Here is a 25,516-nt window from a genome sequence, read left to right on the forward strand (position 1 = left end):
TTCTAGAACCTTCCCATTCTTCACATCACAATTATAAAAAAAGAAGGGAAGGAAATGAAAAACATCATATTAACTTTATTCATATTTTGTAGCATTAATAAGTAAACGTTTTCACTTTAACTTATTAAGGCTACAAAATATAAATTTATTCGGATGGTTGTTATTATTATTATTATTATTATTATTATTATTATTATTATTATTACATCGAGTCATACTCATCGATGAGAGAGAGAGAGAGAGAGAGAGAGAGAGAGAGAGAGAGAGAGAGAGAGAGAGAGAGAGAGAGAGAGAGAGAGAGATTATGCAGTATTCCATCTGCTGTTATCAAAATTCAAATCCTTACATTTAGCAACGTTAAAACTAGTATCCCAATTTTCTTCCCACATTTCTAGCTTATTCAGATCCTCCTGAAGTGCCACTACATCAACACCACTTTCAATAACCTTTCCCAGCCTCACGTCATCCACATACAATTGAATATCTCTTTGAATTTCAGTGACAGTGTCATTGATATAAAGGTTGAAAAAGTAGTGGACCCAGCACAGAGCCCTGTGGAACTCCACTAGTAACTTTCCTTTTCCCCGGATATTGCTCCTCCATACACAACCCTTCAATATCTATCAGATAACCAATTGCCAATCCACTCCACCAACTTAATATTCAAATCCATACGTTGAAGCTTAAATATCAGTTTATCATGTAGTACCCTATCAAATGCCTTTGCAAAATCTGCAAAAAAATTCATACAGTGTATGAATATTTCTCACCAGCGACTGTTGTTACTTTATTATAAAAGTTAACAAGATTACTGAAACAAGAACGCCCTTTAACAAATCCATGCTGATCTTCATAGGTTAATATTATTTTCATCTGCCCAGTTTTGTATATGAGCTCTTGCCAATTTTTCTAAAACCTTAACAACCAGAACCACCACAAACTGGTCTATATTTTGATGCTTCCATTCTACCACCACCCTTATTTAATGGCACTATCTTACCCTTCTTCCGGTCCCCAGAGACGTTTCTAGTTGCAAGGCTTTCATTAAATAGCCAAATCAAGGGAGCACTTAGTTCTTTAGCGCACTGCCTTTAGACTCGCGGCGAAATTTCATCCACTCGCAGAGCCTTGTTGATATCCAGAGTACTTATTATTGTAATTTATCGTAAATATATACTTCACTTACTTCTAATCTGTCAACCCTCTCCATCCTCTTTGGCATAAGACTCACATCCCCAGAATGAAATACTCTAATTAAGTAATAGCTCTACAATATCATTTACCTGGATCAATTAGGCCGCCTTCTTCATTTAGCAAGACCATCCGTCCACAGTTATTCCTTCCTTTGCTAGCCACATAACGAAAAATTTCCTTAGAGTTGTTCCTTGAATGAAGTGCTAGCCTCCTCCCATATTCTAATTATTCCTTCCTGACTATACTAGTCACATTTCTTACAAAGACATTGTATTCTTCATGCAACTGTTCACCACCACCTCTCATTCTATACTTTTTCTATAAACGCTTTTTAATCTGCAATTCTTTTTTAATCTCAGTGGTCATCCATTTTACTCCAAGTTTTTAAAATTTTTTTTTCACGCGTGGTATACACTTTGCTATTACTGTTAATAAATGGTTCTTAACTTCCATGCACCATTAACCTCTTTATCCTCCATCCATAGCACTGCCCCAAGTTGATTTCTATGACTATTAAAATCACCTGCCTTATAATTCTTTAAGACTTTCGCATGCCTGTGCACTCCCCAGATCAATACCACATGGTCACTTTCACCAAGAGGTGGCAAATATGATATTTCAGTCACCATCAAATCCTTTGACGCTTCAAGATTCGTGATTACCGCATTCCCCCCCCCCCCAACATGCTGTTTAAGACATTTGTTCCTCAAGAATTCCAAAAATTGAGTTTTCTTAATACCAAAGGTTACTTCCTTTGTCCAATTTATATTTCCATAATTGAAATCACCCATAACAATCACCTGCTTTCCACTCACCAAGCCAAATTGTCTGAACATTTCATGTGCATTCCTCTCTGTTCCTTGGCCTATAGCAACATCCAACTATATATCTGATCCTGCCAGTCTCTAATTCACACCATTCATCCTTAAAGTCATGCGCATTATATCCATGCTGGTTCTCTATTCTTAGAGGGTGCATCTCATCAGCTACCATAAGCAACACTCCTCTATCCCCGTTTCTCCCTCCTATCTTGCCGGAAAATAGTATATCCTTCTACCTCTGTTCCTGTCAAGACATCATCCTCTGTTAACCATGTTTCACTAATATCTGATTTAGGAGAGATTGCATTAATCAGTACTATTAATTCAATCCCTTTATTCCTATGTTCCTGACATTAGTATATAGAAAGAGGAACTTTTCCGTCCTCGCTCTCTATAAGCGTCAGATATCATTACTCTTGGCCCCTTATCTCTTTAATCATCTTCCCCACATGAGGCTCTACGTCCTGCTTCCAACCCTACCAATTCTAGTTTCCCTGTCCAAACACTTCCACTTGCTCAGAGATCAGCAACCTCTCCAAAAGCTTGTGTCCCTCCCTATTCAGATGAAACTCATCATTTGCACATATCGTTTTTCTACCATTAAATGCACTCCAAATATATATTCTAAACCTCTTTTCCTCATTCTTGGAATCATATCGTTCATTATCACTGCTCTTCTACTTAACTCTGCATTGTCAAAGCGAGGAAGTGCACTCACTATCCTATCCCTCACACTTTTCTGCTGCGCAGTCTCTAACACTGCTCTCAGATTCTTTGCCACCCAATTAACGCTGTCCCTCAAGTCATTAGTACTAACCATTGCTATCATCTCCTCCACATTCTGTTCTTTCTTCAATGCTAAAGTCGCCCTCTCCATTGTTCCGCCAGGAAAGCACTCTTCGAACATGTTATAATATATGGCGAATCATGGAATCGTCATATATCATACCTGTCATGGCTTCATTACTACTCGCACTAGCATCTTCTTTCACTCTCTCTTTTCCCATACTCTGTCGTATTACTCTCGCACTTTCATTCCTTCTCCTTGTTACTCTTTCCCTTTTTTCCGCACTTAGACGGCATCCTCACATTATCTCTCTCTCTTTCTAATGTTCTTTCATTCTCTCGACTTACTGTCACTTCCATTTTCTCTCCCTTGCTCTCACATCACCTGATTCTCTTTTTCTCTCTCTCTTTGACTCATTCTTGTTCTTGTCGCAGTAACTAAACTATACCCATGAGTCCTACTGTTTCTATTCATTGTCTTCAATTCAGCTCTCATATATTTCCCTTCCTTTCTGACTACATCCATTTCTCTTTCGAGTCGTCGCAATTGAGACATTGCAGGGCTAAAAATAAATGGTAGGTCATTTTCACAGGATTGTAGATCTGCAGCAAAAGTATGACATTTAGCACTATCAGTATTAAATGAATATATAACTGAAGCAACACTCCGCTTCAGCCTAGTCAGTGGAACTGAGAGTAGAACTGATTGGTTATTGAGTGCAGAGGCTTCTTGCTTCTCTTTACAAGCATCAGACTCCTTCCAAACACCTTTTAGTAGCACCTCTAACTGAGGCTTCTGTAAATCTAACCAATCATTACTTGAACTAGGAATAGCAGGCGATCCAGATACGCCGATATCATTTACCGAAGAGCTACTATCGTCACGTGAAAAACGAACAGGTGATATAGGAAGCTGTCCAAATGATATCAGAGTGCTTTGATGCATTCTATCAGAAGCTATACCATTTGTTGTCATAGAACAAGGAACTAATGCCTGGTTATCTTGATAAGGCTCTGCCGCACTATGATGAGACTGAGCATCTAACAATCCAACAGTAGGAGGGGGCGGATAACTGCATGTAACTGAAATAAACATATGACAGCGAAGAGGATTATCGGAATATATCGGCACATTTTCTGTTGTCACCGATATAGACATCAAGTCTGGTGTTGATAACTTTTGTTTTTGCATCCAGTAGAAGGCAAAGCTTGAAAACTTGAAGTTTGATTTTGCTGCATTACTTTCTCCTTTATAATATCCGAAACACCCCGTTCTTCATTCATGACGTCTTTTAAATCTTTCACCCTCAAATACTTAGCTGTTTTCAGGAGTGTAAAAAGTTGGTCCTGTGAAATCTTTACCTCTCCACTGTGCATGAAGTCTACAATCGTTTTCAGATCGATGTATTTCGTGCCACTGAGGAGAACAGTAGAATGTTTACAAGAATATTTCATAAATAAGCTGTGAAAGAAAGGACTACATGCAAATGGCACCATTTTGCGAGCTTTAAACTCAATCCATCACATGTTAATATCCATCTACTAGAACTTCATTAAGCCGATTAAAGGCGATCTCACTACACAGTACAAAATTTATCCAAAACAGTTGTAAGTATTCAATATCGAACACATATTTATAAATCATAACTGAAATACTCTTAATATAATCAGACAAGCATATTCCATTATTTCCTCTGTAATTTTTATCACACCAAAATAAACTCATTTATGCAAACAATCGATGTTGATCAGTTTGACATATACGACAACGTTGATATTTTTAAGCTTAGCAAAGCAACTAATTCAGATTGTTGAAACTAATTAAGAAATTTCACCAAATTAATTTAAAAGTACTCACATCTCAGCACAATGCTTATAATATTCACACGTAACAAATATAAACAAACTGACACTGACTTCTGCATATAAGAAGTTATATGCAGAAGTAAAACCATTACCATGATAACCAAAAATTATCACATATATAAATGTTCAACAGGCCTGTATAACTCAGTGGAAGTGGCGCTTGCGTCCTCTGTGCTTGGTCGCTCGAAATGAGACTTAGGTTCAAGTCTAGTCGCCGACTGGAGGAACTTTTGCTAACCCTATTTTCGACTGAATTAGTCGATCTCTGGCACGGGCAAGCGGGTTTTTCCTCCCGTAAAGTCGAGTTTTTCGTCCCTTAAACTCAAGAAAATCGACCGTAGTACCCACATTTTTTCCGACTAAGTTTATACCGAAGAACAGTATTTGTATCTCATTCGTCGAATGTGAAAGGAATCAATCCTCTGTTTCGCAAACCGAATGCCACATATTCATTTCAATGGATGTCAGACATTTTTAGATTTATTATTTTCTATATTTATTTTTCAGCTCAAAAAAACCAGCTAACGCCTTTTTTTTTTATTCCCGTATACTGTATATAGGGAGTAGGCAAGGCCGTTTAGCCCGTAGAACTCACATTATTTCAGACATTAAATACGCGTGTTAGGATTAGGGACCACGAGATGGCGGCACTTGTTGAGCCATTTCTCTTCACTGCATGCTGCTTAATTAGTGATAGCCTTGGGCTAGCTATCTCTGAATGGGTACCAGTGGAGATTGAACTACCCACTCAGTCTCCAAAAGTTAGATAGGGCTAAACGGCCTCGCCTATTCCCTATATACGGGAATAAAAAATGTAAAAAAAATAAAAAAGGCATTAGCTGATATTTATTTTTGCCAAACTTAATTTAATAACCACTTAAATAAAATATAATAATAAATTTATTATTTGTTTTCTGTCACTGCTTGCATGACTACTGGGGGATACCTATAATTAGTGATAGACATGGGCCAGCTATCTCTGATTGGCTATCGGTGGAGATTGAACTGCCTACTCAGTCTCTAAAAGCTAGATAGGGTATAAAGGCCTCACCTACTCCCTATAAGGGAATGAAAGGTGTTAGCTGATTTTTTTTTTTAGAAATGTTCAACCACATTCTTCGAAACCATTTTAACTTAGCCATAATAATTTTTCCCCCCCAAGGAAATTATTTTATATAGGGTTATTTTATGTGATGTGATTTATGCCGATCGTTATTCCCTCTATTCCCCAGTAGTCATGCGAGCAGTGACAGAATACAAATAATAAATATATTATTATATTTTATTTAAGTGGTTATTAAATTAAGTTCGGCAAAAATAAATATAGAAAATAATAAAATCTACAAATGTGTGACATCCATTGGAACGATATGTGGCATTCGGTTTGCGAAACAGAGGATTGATTCCTTTCACATTCGACGAATGTGAACTACAAATACTGTTCTTCAATATAAACATAATATTTGCATTGAATTTGCTTCCAAAAATGTCGCTGCACGATAAGGTAAAGTGCGCAAAGTTGAATATATCGCATTTGGTATCAAACAAACAGAGCCTCCATACCTCAGTCGATTTCAACGAAGCTCTCTGATTGGAAAGACTTGGGTTCGAATCTCATTAGGACGCGAAGAGCCTTTATCAGAACTTTTTAGTGAAGGTGAGTAAGTTAGCCGAGCTCATACGTGGATAAAAGATTTTCATCCAGCAGCCAAACAAGCCGGCTAAGAGAACACACAATGTACATATAAAATATTATTTAGGCACGAAACATATCTTATCCTAAAATTCCGGTCACGAAAGTCAATCTGGACAGATTGTAGACTAGGCGGTCCATACGTACCGTTGTGAACGAGACAGTAACGTTTTTTTTTTTTTTCATATTTCTTGGACGTCTCGTCGTTTTAATAAAATGTCAGTTTTGTCCCGTTTTTAATAAAAATTATAAATATACTTGAATATTGGTCAATCATAAATTATTATTCATAACCTATAATCGTATATCAATATCATGGGTACCAGTAATTTGCATAACCATGGAGTTGCATTGTTCGTTACTAAATATTAATAACTGTAGTGATTTATTCAGAGAAAATAAAAAAACACGTGTTTTCAACACTTGTGCGTCTCAGACGCGGGCGTCTGTTCTGCTGTAGCGTAAGTTTAAGTCTTATTTTAAAAAGTTTTATTCCTTATTTTTTAAAGCTTTAAGTCTGTCCTTGCAATGTCAAAGTGGCGAAACTGCAGTTTTAATGACAATCTCCAGAAAGAATTCAAATTTATTAAACTGGACAAGCTGTGTAGTGATGGAACAAAGGTGGTATGCCAACACTGTAATGTCTATTTTTCCGTTGCTCATGGAGGCATAAGTGACATATTAACCAACATCTATGTAGCCAAAAACATAAGGATGCTGAAAAGATAGTGATAGAGAAAGCGATAAAATTGCAGCAAGTGAAGTTCCTGTTGCTTATCATACTGTGCGTCACAGTCAAAGTTTTCGCACAAATGACTGCTTGTCGGCATTGATAAATAAAATTTATGAACCAAAATTTTATTCAGCACGTACTAAATCAGAATATTTCAAAGTAGCCATGATGAAAATTTTGTAAACAATTTAGAGTCCAAAAAAAGTGAAGTGTTTGTAACTACTGATGTCAAAAAACAACTGAAAATGTTAATAGATTCAGGAGAAATTAATGAGGCTAAGTTTTTTGAGGTTGTTGTGAATTTCTATGAAACCAGCTAGACTATGTCAACAAGTAGAAGCGCAGTTTAGGAAACACTGAGAAGTTCAAGTAGGTGTTACTGAGGAAGACACCTGAATGAAAAGAAATACAGGAGAGCCGGAACGAGGAACTCATCACAGAAACAGAAGAAACTCGTGTATTCGGTCAGTGGACCCTCATAATATCTATACTTGTGAGGCAATTCGATACATGGATAAAGAAAATATTCCTGTATCTGATAGATGGGTACAGATTTTTTCTGAAATGAGCGAAAAACGCCTAGTTTCAAGACTTTTGTAATATTGTAGAGTTTATTCTTTGTCTTCAGGAAGTATAGCACCTGTTGAGAGAATATTTTCTGTTATGAACAGCATGTGGTCAAAGGAGAAATCTAGATTAAGTGTTGAGACAATGAGGGCTATGTTAGTTGTAAGACAAAATTGTGTCATGGGGTGTGAGAAGTTTTGACAAGGTGTCGAAAAACCGAAATTTGCTGCGTAAAATCATTACAACGGAGAAATATTAATTTCACGATCGTGGTGAAATACAGTCCTTTCCCCCCCCCCCCCCTCTGTGTCTACCTAAATTTTTGTATGGATTCTGTCACTGAAGAATAATGGTAAGTTCAATATGTTTATGTTATGTTATGTCGGAATACAGAATATTATTACATAACTCCCGTCCCGTTTTTGTCTCAAGGAAATATGGTGAAAGAAGGCCTAGAAAAAGAAGCTTTTTCTAGGCCTGTTTTCATCCGATTTAAAGTTAGTCGATTGTTGGCATAGGGAAAATAGGTTTCTTTTTCTAAACAAAACAAAACAAAAAAAAAACAACAACTGTTGTTTGGAGTGTAATGGATAGTAGATGGCGTTGATGTAGTTGTGGTAATAGTAGAATAATTAAGTAGTAATGGAGACAGTTAGATGCGTGTAGGGGAGTGCTTGGAGGTGTCACGTAATAATAATACACAGGAAGAGTACAATATATAAAGGTTGGTCGATTGGTAGAGCCTCTGCTACTAATAGCTCAGTTAAGTAAGTTTGAGCGCGGTTAGTAGTTGGGAGGGGATACAAAAATCCCAAGTATGCAAACAATTAAGTTTGCATACTTGGGATTAGGAGTTAAAATAACCAAGTTTATAAAATTACTTGGTTATCCTAATATACAATATCCCCAAGTTAAAAAATTTATTACATCTATATCTCCTCCAGAGATTTTTATTAAAAATAAAAACACCTTGCAGCAACTTCTATAGGTAAAGATGATAAGGCTCCGTATTACTAAAACCTTGGTATTTAGGGTCTAGCTATTCACTGAGGAGACCTCAAGAAAGGTTGAAACCGATCTGGGTAGTGACCCCACCCATAATGCATTGCATTATACATCTTCTAGTGAGATGTGCTTTACATTATGGGAAAATACTAAGAATAGTGATCAGAGCTTTACCCACCTTTACAATGAGTTGCCCTGGTGTTGTAACATCTTTAGACTTGAACTTTGTTTCAGGCGCAAACTTAATTGTTTGCATACTTGGGATTAGGAGTTAAAATAACCAAGTTTATAAAATTACTTGGTTATCCTAATATATATATATATATATATATATATATATATATATATATATATATATATATATACACGAGGGTGTCTAGAAAGTTCTGATAAACACCTAGCACAATAATGATATTAAAGCAACTGATATAATCACAAAAGAAAGAACATACGATGATATAATAATATAAGAACATAAGTCCTTCATAACTCTGCTACTAGTATGGTCCTCTTTATAGCTATATCAGTTGTTCTAATATCATTTTGTTCTAGTAGTTTATCAGAACTTTCCAGATCCCCTTCGTGTATATATATATATATATAAGGTTATGATATATATATAAAAATAATCCTTTTCCCACCCACGGTACGAATGTATTATAGGTTTACATTATAGGTTTGTGTCACATTGAAATAAATAAATAAATACTAGTTAGAAGAGCTCTTGTTATCCAGCACATCAGGGAATGCACTGAACCTTAGCGATGGTGAGAGATGGTAAAAGGTTGCCAACTGATTTCAAAAGACAGTACTAAAAGAGTGATGCTTACTCCGTTTGGACAATGGAAAGAAGTTATGATATTTATTGCTATTTCTGTTTGTATGCGTTTGATGTCATGATATCTTCGTGCTGCATTCACAAAATCCAGTATTTAGATTAAAATTTGAAATTAGCCGTTCGGCCACTATGCCATTACAGCAGGGAACCATTATGGGTTAATGTAGATAAATGGGGGAGAGACCTCCACATAACTTATAAGGAATATAGGGAACCGAGGACTCTTGACGCAATGTTCCATCCCTAATTCCTTTTGATGCGCCTCCTTAGTAAGTATGCATTTGATATTGACTGAAATTGCATGTACGTTATGATAATACAACGTAATCAGTAATGTTTCGAACGATAAAATATAATCATCATCATCACGAACCATGGACTCACTACCGGTTGATGTCTAATGCCTGTTTCACTATCTTCTTCCACCTTTCTTTGTCCAGTGCACAGTGTCGCAGTTTTTGTACACCCATTCCACACCAGTCTTTTATATCGTCTATCCATTCTCTGTATGGTCTACCTCTTCTGTTTAAACCATCCAAAATACCAAACATAAATGTCTTTATCTTCCGGTCCTCACTCATTCTACAGATGTGTCCAAATAATTGCAACTTCCGTTTTATAATCTTCTGCATTAGATTCTGTTTTGGTTGTATCTTCTGATAGAGCTCTTCATTGGTGATTTTCTGTACCCATCCTATTTTTAGGATCTTCCTGTAACAAGTTCTTTCAAATGCCAAAATTCTTTTTCTTGATTCCTTATTTATTACCCAAGTTTCAGATCCGTACAGTGCACCGCTGAAGATGCATGTTTCCAATACTTTTAGTTTTGTTTGCAGACTGATCACTTTACTTTTCCAGATGTTATCCATGACCTTCAGATTTGTTCTTCCCTTTGCAATCCTGATCTTTATTTCTTTTTTACAGTCCAAGTCATATGTCAGTTTACTTCCCAAATATGTGGATTGTTCTACATTTTGTATATCAGTTCCATCCACTTGTATCTTTTGTTTCATGTTCTTCTCACCAAATATCATTGTCTTTGTTTTTTCAAAGTTCATAACAAGTCCAAATCTCTTCCCTTCCTCATTTAACAGTTTCAGTGTTTTTTGTAGTTCTCTTTCGTCTTCTTCAATAATACCAATGTCATCTGCAAATTCCTTTGGCACCTTCTTTCATTTTATCCATTGCTCTTTCTAAATGTGCGATGAAAATGCTTGGTGATATTGGGTCTCCTTATCTAGTACCTCTGCTTGTTTTAAACCATTTCCCCAAATCATCACCTGTTCTAACTGCTGCAACTGCATTCTGATAAAAATCTTTTAATATAGCTATTAGTTTTTTATCAATTCCATAGGATTCCAGAACTGCTAATGTCACTTTCTGGTCAATACTGTCAAATGCTTTCTGAAAATCAACAAAGCAAGTATATATGTTTTTGTTTTTTCTCTTAGCTTTCTCTGCTATTAACTTCATTGTCAAAATCTGTTGAATTGTAGTTCTATCCTTCCTAAATCCTGCTTGCTCGTCTGCAAGGTATGCTTCCAATTGTGTTCTCAATCTTTCTTTCAATATGACATCATCACTTTATCAAGGTGACTTATCAAGGCAATTGTTCTATAATTTTTACATTCTTGCTTATTTCCTTTCTTGTATAATGTTACTAATATTGATTTCACCCACTCCTCTGGCATTTTCCCTTCTTTCCATACCGTATTACATAGTTGGTGCATTTCTGTAACCATACTTTCACCACCATATTTAATCATTTCTCCAGTAATGTTATCGTTACCAGGACTCTTGTTGTGTTTTAGCCGTCCTATTGCTTTTTCTACCTCTCCTCTTAAAATGTCTATATCATGCTCATTACCTGGTGTTGATATCTGCTTCAATTCTTCAGTCAGTTTCCCAACGCTATCTGAATCTAGTTTTTCTTCATATAACTCACTACAGTATCTTGTAGTAAAATATAATACCAAATTTTATTTTCAACAGAATTTTTAGTCTCTCAGAGTATCAGATGTGCTAGTGGATTGTTGTTATTTACAATTACCGAAGCAGCCAATGCTATGAGACCAGTGTATTATGGTATGTTAACTGCATGTACATTTATGGTTGGTTTGCTTGTTTTACGGGAAGAAAAGTCGCCTATGTAAGATCGACTAACTTTACCTTCAGTTCTTCCTAGGTCGTTCTAACCCTAAATGAATCATTGGTACCAACTGATTTAGGAAGATTCTCTGTGGGAAAGAATATTTTTTAAGTATGAATCCATATAAGGCACTTTTATTCTCATTTTTCTCTATGCACATGGTGCTTCATTTAAAATGTACCCCTTGCTAGCCCAACGTTTACCCATCAATGGCAAAATACAAAAGAAAATAAAGCAGGTTGCACGTCGCAGTATTAATAGATGTGGAAATGATTCACAGGAGTCATATCGGGGGAAAATGAACGCTGTCTTTTATATTTTGAAGGTAAACCTGCCTTCCCACGGCTCTCTCATCATTAATAACCAATAATGTCATATAATTATGTCGAATTATACAACATATACTAAAAAACGCACTTTCTAGTACTGTAGTGCTGTGTTCATGTTTCTAGAGTGTAATAATGTTTCTAGAGTGTATAACTATTTTCTAAAGTTTATAACTACTTTACATAAATATGAGAGTAACAAAAATTACAACGCAATATTTACAATTATTTATATTATTTAGAAGTGTTCCAAGAGAACATAAATGTGAAGTTAAGTTCGCAGAAGATGACAAGCCATCAGAAATGAATTTCATTTTGAATGACCATGAAATCTGTAAGTAAGCAAAATGTTTACAAATTTTTTAATTTTTTGAAATATTCTATCACTTGTAGTTTTATTTATTATTATTGCAATTGTTTATCATACCACTTCATAAAATTCTTCATTGTTTATACACTCAAGTTCAATGATTCAACTCAATTTCCATTTTCCACGCAAAAGATTTTTCCCATCATTCCCTTACTTAATGCAATTTTATACCAAATAACAGCGTCCTGGTTCTTTCACCTCTTACTTTATTCTCCCCCCCCCAATATCTATCTAATTAAGCCTCTCTCAATCAATCCATTATATCAGTCTTTCTTTTCCAGTTTATTAACCTCCACAGATTCCATTCCCTCTATCATAGTTGACACATCTCAATCCAGACCTTATTTGCATACTCTGAGATTTATCCAATGAAGCAACATCCTTTTTCTCTTCATTTGTTAATGTTCCTATTACCACAATCCTCTGAGTTCAACTTCTTGTATATTATTACTTCAAAGTTTTTTGCCCTCCGTCTAATCAGTATTCATTCTGTTTTGAGCAACTTTTTGACTCTCTTCGGAATCCGGCTGTTCTCATTAATCAATAGTGTAAAGCCACTGTTAATTCATTACTTTAAAATGGATGGATTTCGCTATATGCGAAACCTCATTCAGTTCCACTTCTTTATGACGTTTTTCATTTATTAATATTCCAAATCTAGAGCCTCGAATTATTTCGCATGAATCTCTCGATTTTGAAGCCATCCAAAAAAATCAATAAAATCGTCTTCACTAATATGAATTGGAATGTGGATGGTGGTGAAACTCAATAAATAGCACCACCTACTCAGATTTCCCCACCTTTTCGTTGCCCACCATATTTAAACCACAAACGAGTCATTGGTGACTGAATGTGGGCGGTATAACTCTAATATTACTAACTGAGGAAATACTGTTAGAAATGCCCATCAAAAAGTTAGAAGTAGGTACTCACTGTCGAACTCATCGAACGACAGATCAGTAACCTGTCCCTGGGAATTTTTAATGAATTTAAAGTCTCAGCAAAAGGAATGTCAGACGGATTATAGTTCTGTAGGCTGGTTGTTAAGATCTAAGGTCTTAAACTCGGTCTTTTATAGGCCGAGTTTAAGACCTTAGATCTTTTAGATGAAAAGACCTATTTGAAAAGGCATCATTAGATGAAAAGAGCCTTATCAGTTCTTCGTCCTGGACAGGATTCGAACCCGTCTTTCAACCTGGCTGTTCATGTCGATGCCGACTGAGGGAGCTATTTTTTGGAAACCCACTGTGGACTGAATATATATGAGTCTTTAGGGGGCCGATTTTTGTCTATCTTCGCTTCTTGGACAGGATTCGAACTCGTCTTTCAACCTGAAAAACATTGTCGATGCCGACTGATGGAGCTATGTTTTGGAAACCCACTGTGGACTGAATATATATGAGTCTTTAGGGGGCCGATTTTTGTCTACTACATCAGTACTTGCTTATTAAAGTCCCAAATTGGCTTGAAAAATTACCAAATTTAGTCTCCAGAGAATAAAAAAAAAAAAAAAAAAAAACTCGACAGGCTCACCTCCTTTTGTAGGTTAGATTTATATAAAATATGGCGATATTAAATATAAGAAGTATTTTGATATGCCTTGTAATAATTTTCAAGGAATATCGAGGTAGGTGTTACAAAGCAGAAGCTGAAAGGCACAAAAGAAACAACTATATACAGATTTATATTGAGTTGAACAAAGAAGAAAGTTAAATAAACCATAAAGAAAAAAAAATCGCATAATGTAATTATTGAACAAAAGTTTATTAGAATACTGAAAATATTAAAATATCACATATAACAATAATTGGCACGTAGTGGTACATCTAAAGAGGAGAAAGAAAAAAAAATTCTATCAAGAACTGCGGAAGCAATTGATTAATCATCAATAGACATTGCTTGTTACCAGGGGAGAGATCGATCTGAATGCAAGAATTAGGCAATATAAAGATTAAATCAAATATAGGTAAATTCAAAGAGATCATGTATGCTTGAAATTGAAATACATACAGACTGCGATTTTGTGATAGCGAACTCCCTTTGAGGGATGAAAATGAGGATGTATTTAAATTTACATGGTCAATCAATTATATAAACTACTTATCGATTATATCATTATTACCACACAGATACACAGACAACTCCAAGGAATATGTAGACATCGAGGGAGGGCCTAAGTGTTATGTCAAACATCAACTAGCATTCGTACATTTATGTCTGTTATACTTAGCTTTAAATTCATTGGCCAATATGGCATTCACAACAGACTGGTAACCTATTTTATTCGGTCACTACTCCCCCAAGCAAAAAATTTCATCCTCATGTTCTTGCTAACCATACTCTTTCTCAATTTCCAGGGATAACCCCCTCGTTCCCCTCCACACACACACACACACACTAATCTTGTAATGAAAAATTTCCTCTGTATTAATCCTTTAAAAACCTGTAAGCAATTTGCATGTCTCCGTCATATCATCTATATTCTCCCTACCAGTTAGTTTCTGTAACCTACAAATCTTCAACCTATCATCATAAGTAGCACTCCGTAGACCTACCACTATCTTGGTCATTGATCTCTAGAAACTCTCCACTTGTTCCCCATCCCAAGGAAATCCAGGCTATCACATTTGTGTACAGTAGTCAAGATGGGTGGGGGAATAATCAAGGCCTTATAAACAAGTATAACAGCCTTTTTTCATCGCTGCTTGTCAGAGTTCTTCATTAATCCGGTGATCTATTTTAGCCACTTTTGCAATATGCTCTCTGAAATTAAACTCCCTATCCACTAACATCCCTTCCCTTAAGTCCTTAGCTTCATAATTCCCTGAAGTACTGTTCCATCAATGTATACCAGTTGGTAACCTTTTCACCGCCAAATGCATAACCTTATATTTTGTCACATTAAAACAACCATTCTCCTTTGTCCGCACTGACACTCTATTTAAATCACTTAAAGATTTCATCATAGTCTTTATTGATTATTATTCTACCTAATTTTGCATCATCAACAAACAAGTGAATATTTTCCCTCAAATAATTTCCTATATCATTAATGTGCAAATTAAATATCAGTGGCCCAAGTACAGAGTCATTCTGTATGCTACTAGTTGCAGACCTTTTATTGGACTCTACTCCTGAATAAACCACTGTCTGATATCTCTTCATGAACCACCCTCTTATCCACATCACAACTTCATATCCATCCGTATTTGCTGCACAAAATTCTGCAACAGAATTCCATGCCGTATGCTGTCAAGAACCTTTTCAAAGTTCAGCAGCATCACTCAGCTGCTACTTGATTATAAAAAGTGAGTAGGTTGCTTAGGCATGACCTACCTTTCACAGAACAATGCTGCCCTCCATATACATGTAGTATTTGATTCATATCCACACATTCTCAGATTCTTTTAAAATTCTTGAAATTAATATTGAACATTAGGGCATATCAAAGCTTTGAATTGACCTCTGATCATTATATGATGAGAGGTCAGTGAATTCATTACATGATAATGGCAAGAAAATTCTGTTTGAATCAAGGTAGCTAGAAAGTAAAGTGACACAGACATGCTAACACAGTTACAAAATTACTTTATTACAAAATCACTATTTGTCAAAAACATGTAAATGAAAAAATAGACGCAACAGACAAATCACATGACACAAAGGAGGAAGAATTGGAAAATCTAAAACGAATTTTAACAAAAGCAGCAACAGAAATTTAGGAAAGAAAATGCAAACAGATATGGAAAGGAGATCTGTATTAATGGTATAGAGAGATTAAAAAAATAATAAAAATGAAAGCGCTAAATAAACAGAAATAGTTAAAATGGAACAATCAAAAGAGCTTTTACAAAAAGAAAAGCAATAAAAAATAGTCGGAATATTTTATAACAAAATTAGAAATAGATCTATCAAAGCGACAATCGAAAACAAAAAATCGACTAACATCTTTCATTTCGCAATGAGAGTAGGCGAGTCCAATTAGTGAACGGCTATCCTCCACTCTTAGCCAATTACAAAATAGCTAGCTGAAGCTGATGACTATTAGTGATTTTAATTGGCATCCCGGGGAGCACGACAGACAATTGCCGCCATATCGCGGTCCCTAACCCTAATACTATATATTATTGATTGAATGAGAGGAGTTCTATGGTCGATTTTCTTGAGGTTCATGAGATGAAAAACGAGTTTCCAGGAGAAAAAACCACTACCACATGCCGGAGATTGACTAACTTGGGAACCAGTCGAAGAAAAGCACTGAGGAGAGTATAATGGGATGCCCAAAGAAAGACTTAGAACAGTCTTTCTTTGGACATCCTAACGCTATGGATGCAAACACTATTTCTCCAGGCCTACAAATAAAAAAATAAAAGAAAATGTAGACAGTATCAGAATGTGTAAATCCTTCAAAATTTATGAAATAATAGATAAATAAATCTCCCAAAGGAAGTAAATATCACCAGTAGTGATAAATGGAAACGGCAATTTGTAGCCAGTATGGACAAAAGAAACATGAAAATATTGCAGGAAGTTGCCTCATCTAATGGTTTTAATCATGACTAATATATCACTGAAATTAATATAATAATTCTACATTTTAGTAAGGGTTTAAAACCTGCTTTATTCTAGCAGGAAAAGTCCTTTAGTCAGTAATCAATTGAATCTATTCTAGAAGGAAGACCCTCTAATGTAGATTTCATTACCATAAGACAGTGCAAGCATACTTTTCGAAAGTTATGGAGACAATGAACATAATGGTAATGTTAAAATACATATGAAAAGAAGAATGCTCGAGAAAGAAATATTTTATATTAGAACATTACAAACACATGGTGACAGTCATTCTCTTTAGGAATTAGCTTCAGCTTTTGGAAGCTGATTGACCATTAGTGTTACTCTTCCTCATAAGGCACAACAAAGGGGAATTTCTAAATAGTATGCTAAATGAAAAGTGACACACACAGTAAACAACTCAAACATTGGACTATTAAAGTAGAATTCTTAAAATTGTTTAACATTTTAGAATATCCGAAACAAATCTCAAGTTCTTGGGGGGAAACATCTCAGTTCTTAATTTTCCGAAATCGATAAGCAGGCAGTCTTGGAAAAGAGAATGTGACAGTCAACTGTATCCATATCATATTCCATAACTGTAATCGATATGTTATTGTCTGAAATAGTATGTGTTCAATAGTTGGTTTTTCTGAGAAACCAAAAATACGCAGTCCTAGATAATCCAAAACATACACAAGAATTACGAACATGACATGACAACAGTTATCTGCTATTTCCTTGTCCTCTTTCATTTATTCACATCAATTAGAAATGTATTCAATTTGCTGTGATGAGGAAGAATAGATACTGACTGCAAAACAGGTTCCAAAAGTTAAGGCTAATTCATAAAGAGCATAACTGTCATCATTTCATGTTCCAAAATTCTAACAGGTTTATTACTTAAGTTCAGAGGGTGATTTTTCGGAGTTGCACTAAAATCAATGTTTTCGAGTTTTTTTAGGAAGGAGGAAAAATAAAAAAAAAATCCTCTGAAAACTCTGCGTTGCCAATGTGATGAAAGACATCTTTATGGCACTAGACTCTATTTCCCAATTATAGGAACTTTTGTAGTGATGTTCCAATTACTTGATCACTGGTGCAGGAAAAATCTGATCAAAAATGTTTGGAATATTTTAAAGTGAAAAATCGACATCAAAATGCCCATGTCATCGAATTATGTGAAGCAATCATGGAAAGCTGGAGTGAGATTTTGCCAACCAACTGTCAAAAGCTTATTGAGTCCATGCCATGAAGGATGAAAGCCATCATTCGGGCTAAAGGAGGAACTACAAAATACTGAGTTTGGTGATCCGATACATATCTCCCAATCAAAGAATGGTGACATACTTTTTTTCTTCAGTGTTTGATTTTTCATTCATCTAATTTCTGATTAAAACTAAAATATTTTTTGTAATAAATTTTATGTCATTTTTCCCCTCTGGGTTTTAATCATGCAACTGAGAAAATTTGATCTTAGAAAACAGTGTATGCCACAGGAATTAGGAATGTGAAATGACAACAGTTTTCTGCTGTTTTCCTATAGCTCTTTTCATTTTATCATTCTAGCTAGAAATGCACCCAACCATCTGTTATAATGAAAGATGGAGGCTGGCTATCAACTAATTTTTAAGAGTGAAGGCTGAAAGAGTGCTTTCTATACCGTTTGGATAAAGAAATGCATTTGATGATTTACCATTATTTTTGAATAACAATAAATCCTCCATAGTATCAAGATTACTTGTTGATTTCGAAGGAGCAAGGATTGTTCTATTCACTTTACTACCGTAAAGAGGCAAAATGACATCCTTATCTTTGCATGTGAAAGTTCCTTACAGCATTGTAATTATCTTTTGAGTTGTACTTGCAATCTTTGATACATGGCTGGCCCCGAACTTCAGCTTGCTTTCTACTAACACTCCAAGATCCCTAGCGTGATCCGTTTCTTCTGGCATAATCCCGCCAATATAATATATGAAATGGATAACTAATCACCCAAAGTGCATGACTTTACATTTACTGACATCCATTTTCCCATGCCCACAATTCCAGCCTATTCAAATCAGAATTGAAATCATTCTGATTTGAATGAGATACGAGGGTGGTCTGATACGTTTTCTGCCTCGACCATAGCTGGCAATATTATTGCCAAGATTTTCTTTTTCTAAGTTGGTATATCTGTCATAAGCATCCCTGTGAAACTACACTACACGATAGAATGACTTGCAATTCTATCGTGTAGTGTAGTTTGTTTTATACAGCTATCTAAGCAAAAGTGCTGTCTTTATCCCTTGAAATGGATAAAATTGAGTAGCGTGCGGTTATGAAATTCTTTGTAAAAGAAGTTTAATGCAAAATGAAATTCATTCTAAGTTTATAAAAGTTTATGGGCAATCTTCTCATTCGTTTTCGACAATTAAGAAATGGGCTACCGAGTTTAAATGTGGCCGTACCAGCCTTGAAGATGATCCACGTGAAGGACACGCAAAAAGTGTCCAGAAATCATTGATCAAGTGCACAATAAGAATTGGACGACCGGCGAGTCAAAGTGCGTGAAATTGCTGAGACTATAGGCATTTCAAATCAAAAGAACGTGTAGGATATATTTTGCATGACAAATTGCAAATGAAAAAGCTTTGCGCAAAATGAGTGCCGCACTTGCTCACAGCAAATCAAAAACGCACTCACATGAAAATCTCTGAACAGTGCTTGGAGCGTTTTAACAAGAAAAAAAACTGATCTTGTGCATCGATGTATTACTATGGATCAGATTTGGATTCACCATTACACACCAGAATCCAAACAGCAGTCAAAACAGTGGACAGATGCCGGTTGTTCTGCGCCAAAGTCGGTGTTTTGGGATGCTAAAGGCATTTTTTAAATTAATTTTCTTGAAAAGGGTAAAACAATAACCGGGGAATATTATTCCGATCTTTTAACCAGACTAGACGAAAAAATTCGTGAGAAAATACCCGGATTAGAGGGAAAAAATCATCTTTCACCAGGACAATGCATCTGCCCACAAAGGTGTTTTGGCAATGGAAAAATTAAGGGTTATGCACTATGAATTGTTGGTACATCCAGCCTATTCCTCAGATTTGACTCCCTCTGATTTCTGTCTCTTTTCACAACTAAAAATCTTCCTCGCTGGTCAGCGTTTTTCTTCGAATCAAGAGATGACTGCAGGCTGTAGAGGAGTATTTTGCAGATCTTACTGAGAACCACTACAGGGACGGGATAATGGCACTCGAATAAATGTATTAGTCTTAAGGGAGGAGGTTATGTTGATAAATAAAAATAATTTTGAAATTATAAATTCGTTTTTTCATTGTTAGGCCAAGAACCTTTCAGAGCACCCTCGTGTATAGCCAATGTCCATCTCATTCTGTGGTAAAATATTCAATGTCTGATATGTCAAGGTCAGTTGGCAAGTGTAATTTACTTTCAGTGGATACTGAAGTATCCATTTGTTTTGTGGGAATGTCTGATGGTTTCTCTTTAAGAGATATCATTGCCATCATTTTTTTTTTTTCACCAGTGGGAAAAGACCCAGCTTACAGAAAAAAAAAATCATCTTTCATCAGGACAATGCATCTACCCACAAAGGTGTTTTGGCAATGGAAAAATTAAGAGATCTGCACTATGAATTGTAGGAACATTCACCCTATTCCCCAGATTTGACTCCCTCTGACTTTTCTCTTTCCACAACTAAAAATCTTCCTCGCTGGTCAGCGTTTTTCTTCGAATCAAGAGGAAGATGGATGATCAGTGGGTTCTTATCGAATATAACGATTTTTGGAGTTGTCTCTGGAGTAAGACAGTAAGGCATGTGATTGAAGTGCTCAACAGAGAAGCACTCTGGATCATAAAGTGCAGGTATAGTGAAATTATCAGATGATTTAATAGACATACGAATTCGAGTTGCTGTTGGCATTTTCTTGATTGTTACCTTTTCAGAAAAATAGAATCTCAGAAAACTTGTGGTAGTGGCTAACTTTGTTTTTGCATCCTGATATTTTTTGTTCGGCTTTCATTTTGTCTCTTTCACCTTTCCACTTCTGACATGCATGAGAGTAAGCTGGATGAACTCCCTGAGTGACGCATTTAGCTGTTTTTTGCAGAACGAGATTTATCATGCTCTTTATTACCACATCGAGCATAGGTGGTAGAACCATACCAGGCAGTTTAGGAAGGCCCATATTTCTGATATTTAAAGCATCTTAGTGGATTATCGATGTATACTCTAACAAGACATTGAGATACCCTGCTTTTACAGCTGCTGGAGGCTTAGATGTATCAAAAGTAAGGAAGATCACCTGATTCCTGGTTGGAATTAGGTGACCAGCCCTACATATCAGGATGCTCCACACACCTGTCATTCCGTGATCTTTAAGTTCTGAACATATCTCATCAGGAACATCAAGGAGATCCCATTCTGATCACTACTCTATAGGAATTAAGGGATTTATGATGCATTACTGATTGGTATTCTACCCACTGATGTTGTTCCCAGTAGTTTCTGAGAATGTTGCTAACACAATCTTTCCACAAGGATATTACCAGAACATAATTTCTTAACAGGTTTGGGAAGTCTTGCCAGTCTTTCTAAACCCTTTTAATTAAAGAAGGGTGACATTTTCCCTACTGGCTTTTTACCTATTGCATATTGCATGATTAAAACACTGGTCGTAAAATGCTTTATCTATGGTATCCGTATTTGATTAGGACTTTGTTCTGGCCCCTAAAACATGTGAAGATGATGAGTTCATGCTCCAAGTGTTTTGTTGTGCCAGAGCTCTTCACCCACCACAGAGCCACACATTACGCCCACTAACCGGCAAGCAATGACTGTGCTTGAGAAACACCAGGGCTACCACAGATGCTGTACTGGCACAACAGCAATCCTTGGATCTTAACCCCCACACGGGGTGAGAGACTTGCTGCAATAATACTGTTCACAGTAACAGGCAAGCCCACTAGTCAATTGAGCCTGGCCAGACCATCCAGGACTGCCAGTCTGTCCAAATTAGAGGATCAAGTAGTGTAAGACTACCAGAACATCCCCTTTCCAGATGTTCACGGGTCGCACCGCACAGCAAACATGGCGGCAGGGCGTTGGATTCCAGTGCTGGTGGTCTGGAAAAATTATAATAAAAAAGACTCAGGAAAAAAAGTAAAGAAAAAGAGGAAGAAAAAAGAAAGTACCATCGCTGGGAGATCCCCTCCATCACAAACAAGTGCCTACAATGAAAAGCCTAGAGGAGAACATGGATTTAGACAACTAAATGGAGAAGGTTGATCCGCTGCAGTGCCACGAACGTCAGAAATATGGCCATGCTCAAAAATTATGCAGAGCTGATTACAGGAGTTTGAAATATGGAGAGAACCACGCTACTAACACCTGTGGCAAGCCTACGACTATACCACAAAATGTGCCAACTGCAGCAGCCCTCATCCTGCAAATTACAAAGAATATCGCTACTACACAAAAAACGAATTGGCAGTAAGAAATAATCAAGCTTGCTCTTAACCTCGGACAATTAAATGGAGCAGAATTTCCTCAAACTCAAACGAAATTAAAAAATCAAGAAGATACATATCAAATGAACAAAACGTGCTCCGAAGCTGCACGCTCATGAAAACAACATACCAGGATCAAACACATCCTAACCTAATTGTTATTACTGCCTCTCTCGTTACCATGCTTCATGATTTCAGTAAATCAATCCTATCACTAACTTCTACAGAAAGATTCCTTCAAAAAACTATGAATAGAAACAAATTTCTTCCAAACTCCTTTCTAATTGGTGCTTGGAATGCCAACGGCCTCTCCAACAACACTATTGAACTACAAGAATTTTCACTAAGATACAATTAAGATATTATACTAATAAATAAAACTCGCGTTCTGCGGACAATCCGAAAATTATATCTGCTCTACAGAAATGACAAACTTGAAGCAGTGACACTGCCATTTTTGTTAAAAACTACATTAAACACAATTCAATAACCAACTACAGATTTAGAGATTACAGGCATTGAAGCCTATACCAACACAACTGGTAACCTCAAAATCTATGCTGCTTACAACTCACCAACCAAAACGTTACTGTTGGCTTTATTGTTTATGCCGTTCTAGGCATCAGGGAATCCATCATCATCGCTGTAGATCTGAATTCTAAACACACAGCCTGGAATAGCAAAACCACCAACAAAAACGGTCACATACTCTGTACAGGATGGTCGAAAATGTACCTACCAATTTTAATGCTGTATTATTCTTGAACGAGGAGGCATACGAATTAAGGTCTACATCTTATGCCATTTACGAGTATATTACATGTTTAATGTTTACTTTCAACCTCGACGATCTTCCAGAATCGTATCACAAAATTGTACATCACTTTGTGGAGGATGTCTATTGAAATAGCCAAGATTTCGATCAAGATAGATGACTTTAGCTCCTCGAAAGCCTTTGGATTGTTCTGATTCTTTGTCGCTGAGATGGCCCCATAAAAAATCCAAAGGATTAAGGTCTGGTGAGTAAGGTGACCAGTCAATTTCCGCTTCTGGTACTGCTTTGGATCCAAAGCAATGACATTACCACGGAAATGTTCATTCAGAAGCTGGAAAATGGATTCTGTGCGATGGCGTCGAGCACCGTCTTGCATAAACAAGTGGCCAGAGCCATAGAAACCCTGAAGAAAGGAATGAAATTTGATTTCAAGCAAGTTTTGATATCTCAGTGCAGATATGGTCCCCGGAAAAACAGGTCCAAAAGTGCCACCTTTTGACAAGGCATACCACAGTCATGTTCTGGGTGAAGACTTGTAGCCGAAACATGCGGATATTTTCTGATCCCCATATTCGCCAGTTCTACCTGTTCACGAACCCATCAAGCTAAAAGTGTGCATCTGAAAACCAGATGAGATCAGGGTCAATTTCTTGGTTCTCAATTCTTCTGATCATTGCATTAGCAAAGTCCAATCTTGCTGCCATGTTCACCTCTGTGAGCGGCTGTTGGGTCTAGATTTTATGGAGAAACAAATGAAGATCTCCCTTGAGAATTCACTGGAGACTGATGCGGTCGATTCCTAACACCTGAGACTCTCCTGTAGACTTTTTCGGGCTTCATTCAAATGTTTTCCTAACTTTTTCAAATGTTTCTTTCAGTCCTTGTTGTTGAAAATTGGATTTAAACTTGGTAGGTACATTTTGGCCCACCCTGTAAGCACACAGGGTCAAACTGCATTACAGTGGCTGGTCCCACTGAGCTTACTCATCACGGTCCCCTTGGCAATTTGGATGTTTTAGGTATTGCTGTCCTACAGAACGTCAAACATCAATACCAATTACTAACTTTGAACGAGTAGTCATCAGATCACAACCTATCTTACTCAAATTAGGCAATCAAGAACAACTACCCGGCATCCAACATAAAATCAAAGGGAGAGATTGACAAAGCAATAGAAAGCCTCACTAATCAAATCAACAAAGCACTAGCAGCAGTCACCAAAAGTTCAACTATTTACAAGCTAAACAGTCTTCCAGAAGATATTACAAACAAAATTAGAGAGATGAATAAAGCAAAGAAAAGATATCATAACACATGTGATAAAAAAACTCCTCCACAAGATAAAAAACTGCTCAACAAATTGAACAGTTCAGTTAGAGAAGCTCTCAAAATTCACAGAAACCAGCAGTGGGAAAATAAATTATCTCTTAGTCCTGAAGATCATTCTATCTGGAAATTTAAAAAAAATCTCAGAAACAAACACATATCTGTACCCCCTATGCAATCTGATCAGGGTTTAGCACACATTGATGCTGGAAAAAGCAGAATCTATAGTAAAGTAATCTGGAAAAACAGTGCAGTCCAGCAAACGAAAATTTAAACATCAGTCAACTTCACAAGCTGCATCACATTAAATGCACATTAAAACAACCTAACAAAAATTCAAATCTGATTATTCCTACTTCACTAGCAGAAATAATTAACATCAAGTAATGCAACAATTAAAAAGCTCCAGGTCGGGATGGCATCACAATCAGTCATCAAATTGCTACCGCGCAAAGCTATAGTGCATCTTATCAATATCATGAATGCAATCCTAAGAAGACAATATTTCCCTCCTTCATGGAAAATTTCTGACATTCACAAGCCAGGAAAAGATCCACACCTGCTATCAAATCTAGGAAAAATTGCCAAAAAAATTATCCCTTCCAGACTTCAAGATTCAACAGACAGACAGATTAAATATCATACAATGTGAACAATTTGGCTTTCGAAGAGGAAGAAGGTTCACTAATGCTAGAAGCATTATTGGTGAGCAAAGGTGATGCATTTTTAACATTGGTAAATGACATTTAACCAAAAATTATTGATATTAGTGAGATCTGGCTAACAGAACAGGATGCCATGTGTGTCCACAGAAAATTTTCCGGGGGGGGGGGACGGGCAAAGCTTGGAGACAAATAATTACATCAATAAATTTTTATTAATTTTTTTTTTCACAAGTAGATCCCAAGGAAGGGGCAAGTGCCCCATTTGTCCCCTCTGCAGGATACCCTTACAGGAAGAATATGTATAATGAGTACTGTACATGTTGAAAGTTTA

General features: G+C 36.4%; 1 protein-coding gene across 1 annotated transcript in view; it reads left to right on the forward strand.

Annotated features, from left to right (window-relative positions):
* The window catches only part of LOC150093102 (uncharacterized), a 72,334-nt gene that overhangs the window by 14,603 nt on the left and 32,215 nt on the right, over positions 1 to 25,516 (forward strand). The window contains exon 3 of the mRNA XM_090413878.1: positions 12,221 to 12,312. Coding sequence (XP_090270004.1) covers positions 12,221 to 12,312 — 92 coding nt within the window. The remainder of the gene's footprint in view (positions 1 to 12,220; positions 12,313 to 25,516) is intronic.

This window comes from Typopeltis vanoorti, chromosome 24 (genome assembly GCF_054136105.1).
Source record: "Typopeltis vanoorti isolate ZY-2024b chromosome 24, IOZ_Tvanoo_1.0, whole genome shotgun sequence".
Taxonomy (NCBI): Eukaryota; Metazoa; Arthropoda; class Arachnida; order Uropygi; family Thelyphonidae; genus Typopeltis; species Typopeltis vanoorti.